We start from the raw sequence: 5,133 nt of genomic DNA, 5'->3' as shown, positions 1-5,133 counted from the left end.
TTTTTAATCTTTATTTCTCTTCGTCTTTAACTTTCAATAAAAATTGACTAACTTTAACCCTCGTTAAAACTTATCCTACATCTTTATGGTCAATTTAAAGTTTATCTTAAGTAATCTTATTAGCTTGGCAAACTATGTAGTAGCTTGAAACAATGTGAAAAAGTTAGCTGATTTATGCACAACCATCCAGTGAGACAAAACATGTCACCACCTGTCACCCTCCTTACATAAAAGAAGCTAATTCTTTAAGAATAATCAGTACGGCAATACCTAAAAGTAAGAGCATCTGTTGTTTGTTGAATTTGGCTTAATTACTGATGGGAACATAGCAAATGGGCTGGTATATTTTTTCTTCTAAGAGCTTGTTTGGTTTAATTTTTTATCTTAAAAGTTATTATAAAGTTTTTATAAAAAAAATAATTTTTAAAATTAAGTTAAACTTATTTGATAAAATAAATTATATAAATTTTAATTTTAATTAAAATTATCATAAAAAGTATTTATATCATTTTCAATAAGGTAATAAATCAAAATGAAACAAATTTAGTTTGAGTTTATATATGATTTCAAATATTAAAATAAAAAAAATTTATACAGAAATGAAACAGTTCTCAAATTTTATCTAATAAAAATAATATTAAATTTTTGTTAATTTAACAAATACTAAATTTTGTATAGGAGAATTTGGCTTAAGTATTGATTGGAAAATAACAAATGGGCTGGTATAATTTATTTTTACTACTTTCTTCCGTCTTAAGAATGTTGATCGAGGAAGTCATAATTGCTCGGTGCATGTATCTATTATTATATGCTTCATTCTCTCAAGTCAAAATTAATCTTCCAAGTTATAATGCCATTAGTTCACAAATGGAAAAACCATTGCGATTAAAACCAGGGGCGGATCCGTGGCCCTTAAAATTTTTAAAATCATTTATTTATTATATTATGTATATTTAATAATTTTTAAATTAATTTTTATTTAATAATTAATATAAATAAAAAATAATAAAATGATCTTACAAACCCCACTCAATTCTACTTGTTATGTTTTTTTTTGTTATGTCGATTTTATTTTTTATGATTGTAGTCTTTAAAAATTAAAAAATTATTATGTAATTTTTAAATATAAATTATAATATTGCACTGTTAGCTGTTATTTACAATTTTATCCATGTATTATTTTTTTTATTAATCGAAATATTAATTTGACTTGTTTTGACTTTTTTGGTTTGTAGTGTAACTATGTTGAGAATCTTTTCAAAAATAAAACTCATAAACAAAATAGATTATGAATTTCTCACAGATAATTTAATTATTTATATTAAAAAAGACATTGTCTTTTTAGTACATAATCAATATTTGAATTCAAAAACCACAACTTTTCTAAAAGATTATTATAAAGTTTTTTTATATATTTTTTTTATTTACATGTTATATAAATTATTGTTTATTATGAATCTTTTAATTATTGATTAAGAATAACATATTAATTTAAAAAAAATTTAATTCATATTTCTCTTCATCTTTGACCCCCAACACAAATTAACTAGCTTCAGTCCTTGATTAAAACTTATACTACATCTTTATTTTCAATTTAAAGTTTATCTCAAGTAATCCTGTTAGCTAGGCAAACTATGTAGTAACTTAAAACAATGCGAAAAAGGTAGCCGATTTATCCACAACCATCCAGGGAGACAAAACAGGGCACCCCCTGTCACCCTCCTTACATAAAACAGACTATTGCTCGGTGCCTGTAACGCAAGAAACAGAGAGGTGGTTGAAAATGTTAAGCCAACGAAAAGCAATTTATATTAATGCCACTGTTTTTTTTTTTTTTTGACTCTACCGGACATGGAGCAAAAATACGATGTTACATCCAACTGCTGAAAATTTTCCTACTAGAAAACATTTATATGTAAGGGAATGGGACAGAAGAGGAAGAATAAGAACATTCTTGGTGTGGCTGCAGGCCTCGACTCTGCTAAACTTGTTAACAAATTGAAAATCAAGCTCCCTGTCTTTCTTGGCAGTACAATGCCAAAACCCATGTATACTAAATACTTGCTAAGGTTAAGCAAGGAAAGGGGTCATTGGTCCCAATCGAGAGCATCACTGGAGCTTAATGATTCTCGCAAGACAGTTGTCTGCTGGGCGTGGCAAGGGTAGGTAATTAATTGGACCCCTCGGGTTTAGCTCTTCAAGCCTGCAGAAGAAAAGAAAATGTCAGAAATTTCATGCACTCATGGTCTGGGGAGCATGTTATCGAAGCCATTTTTCTTGTATATGATGTTAATTATGCATTTTCCGATTAACCAAAGACAAAGCACTAACACCTGCCCATCCGATGAAATGTTTGATGCTTTCTCTTTCAACAATTTTTGGAGGAAAAAATTTTGCAGTGTCTTTTAGTAACCAATGAAAAGAAATGAAATGTATGGTAGTCCATTAACTTGTATAGGTATCGAAGAAAAGAGATTACTCACCTGTAGTTAAGGAGGAAATAATGAAGGAAAATGGAGATCTCAAGCTTGCCTAAATCAGCTCCAGGGCAGGTCCTACTTCCTGCTCCAAAAGGAATGAAAGACCCTGCTTTGAATCTATGGTTCTGCATTTAGGACAAACAGACAACAGTTAAATTAACATTATTTGAGTACCTTTTTATGCCTTTTTTTATTTGTTTTCTTATTAAGAAAATTGAAGAAAAATTCTTCTTCATATAGGATGATCTATTGCATATTTATAATGATCAGTGTACAATAAAAAGAATATTTATTGTTGATCCTACTTACCTCCCATCTTGAAGGAAGGAATTCCTTTGGGTTTGAATAAATATTAGGATCCATGTGAATGGCCCTATGCCAAACCAAAACTTTCCATCCGTTTGGTATGGTATAACCTGGAAAAAAGAGAACCCCATATTTTTATGAGACGAAAACAGAGCAGCCATTAAGGAAAATTGAAGAACCTAAGGTATCCAGAGACTAACCATTAATGTTAACATCGGCTTCTACCTTCCGAAAAATTGAGAACGCAAAATTGCTTCTTCGCAAAGACTCATCAACAACCTGGAAGTAAACAAGACAACAGGGCTTGTTAGGTACTACAGCTTGCAGATCAACTCAAGCCGTGATCAAATGCTGTTGCCTTGTTTATTTAGACAATATATATGCCTAGGAATTTTATTTTGATCCTCTCTAGCTCATTGAAAACTTCAGTTCATTTGATGTTTGATGCACACTTAATAAAATCAACTTGAAAATAGTGATAGACAACAAACCTTAGGTAGATATTCCATTTGTTTGATTTCGGTGAGGGTCAGACCTTTCTGTGAGGATGACCTTCTCTTTATTATCGCCTCTTGCTCTTCCTGAAAGCCGAAAAAAAATCCAAATTCAGTTGAAATAGAACCTCTACAATCCAAAAATGATATGAATTAAATACATAATCCATGAAATGACATTAGTCAGAACTGCACATGCTTCTTCCTAAGAATTGGCTTTGACAGAAACCTTGAGAAGATTGTCACCCGCATAAGAAACCACCATTTCTATGAGGGCATTGACCATTATTAATGGTCTGAAAATGTAATCAACAGAAACTCATATCTCACCTTGGCTTTTTGCAACATTTCTGGGTGGTCATGGAGGTAGATGATTGCCCACATTGCGGTGTGTGCCGTGGTTTCATGACCCGCGAACAAGATCAGCAACAATAAATCAATGATGTGCTCATCCTCCAATTTTTCGCCATTCTCGTTTTCAACTTCCATAAGTAAGTCCATCATCCCTTTCTTCCTGTTAGGTACCATACTTTTCTTCGCTCTTCTTACATCTAGTTCGGCTTGAATTGTCTTTACCAGCTTCTTTCTTGCCTAATATATGTCTCAAGTTAAAACATAATCAGGGCTCGTCTCACATCATAAACAATTGATGATTTGTTAGTATTTCTGTCATTGAAAAGCAAACTTTACCTTGAGTGCTTTGTGGAATGCAAAACCAGGGAGATTAATGGGTATAGAAAGAACGCCAGGGAACAACTCTGTGTAATACTTCACCATTGACGACAGAACCGATTCCTGAGTGGAACCAAGGAAAATTTGCGCAATAACCTTGAAACCAATCCTCTTCATCTCATTGAAGAACTTGATTGGGCGGTTCATGCCAGCAAGATCTTCCAATGAAGGGATCACAATGTCTTCAATATGCCCTATATACAAAGCTAGTGCTTCATGGCCATTGATAGGATCTGTTGTTAGCCTACGCAAACGCCTGTGCTCTGAATTTGAAATACCATACAGCGATTTTTTTCCTCCTAATTGTGTTGCCGATGAAGGGTAGCCAAACAAAAAGTGTTCATCATCTGTCAATACCTTCCTGCATAACTCCGGACTGCAAACTATGACGCTCGGACTTCCAAATAAATGAGTCTTATAAATGCTTGTTCTTCCATGCCTGCCACCAGTCACCACGAATTCCAATACAAAAAGAGTGTTAATTAATTGGAGATATTGCTTTAATATTTCTGTTTTAATTTCTTGGACTCTTTTGGTTTCCTTTGTCTGTCATTGTATTTCCCCCTAGAATGTCCTCCATAAACATATTCATAAGGTTTTCTTGCATCTATGTGCACAAAATAGGAAAAGATAAGAAGCAGACCTTTTAATCAAGTTGTTGATGAAGGAATCAGGGTCTTGGGACTTGAAAGCTCTGAGGAAGGACCACATGTTTCCGATGAAAGGCCATCCCATATCACCTGGAGGCAGAGGATTTTGCTTCTTCCCCAGCCTACTGACACAGTACCATTCATTTAATTTCCTAAGGAAACCGAACAGAAAAACATATGTTCCTGCCAGAACTGCCACAATCGACCACAACAATAATTCTAACCCCATTTTGATTTTCCCTTTTTGCTCGTCCCTCGTTTCCTTTTGGTCTCTCTTTAATTATACATTTTCGGCTTCAATGTGCTCATATTTATAGCTGCAAATTTCTCTCCCTCAACATATTACCGTGTCTAGTTAGACTAGTAAGACAAATATGCCGCCATATTCATCAAAGAACGACTAATGGTATGTTTTTGAAATTTGAATAATCAACAATTTTTTGGGACAACTCCGTCTTACTCAAGTTAGAT

At 33.1% G+C, this 5,133-nt stretch overlaps 1 protein-coding gene across 1 annotated transcript; it reads right to left on the bottom strand.

The window, feature by feature from the left end:
- Window positions 1-1,715: 1,715 nt before the first annotated feature.
- Window positions 1,716-4,924, bottom strand: LOC110412608 (7,8-epoxymelianol synthase CYP88A154-like). The gene is made up of 8 exons (XM_021423194.1): window positions 4,656-4,924; window positions 3,971-4,451; window positions 3,611-3,871; window positions 3,278-3,367; window positions 2,987-3,065; window positions 2,790-2,896; window positions 2,484-2,605; window positions 1,716-2,203 (listed from the first exon to the last, which is right to left on the bottom strand). The coding sequence occupies exons 1-8, from the start codon at window positions 4,889-4,891 to the stop codon at window positions 2,110-2,112; spliced, it is 1,470 nt and encodes a 489-aa protein (XP_021278869.1). The 5' UTR covers window positions 4,892-4,924; the 3' UTR covers window positions 1,716-2,109.
- Window positions 4,925-5,133: the final 209 nt, after the last annotated feature.

The sequence above is a fragment of the Theobroma umbraticum genome, unplaced genomic scaffold (assembly GCF_002168275.2).
Source record: "Theobroma umbraticum cultivar Fairchild unplaced genomic scaffold, ASM216827v3 scaffold_30.0, whole genome shotgun sequence".
Classification (NCBI taxonomy): domain Eukaryota; kingdom Viridiplantae; phylum Streptophyta; class Magnoliopsida; order Malvales; family Malvaceae; genus Theobroma; species Theobroma umbraticum.
The sequence above is the reverse complement of the archived record's forward strand: the minus strand, read 5'-3'. Positions and strand labels throughout refer to the sequence as shown.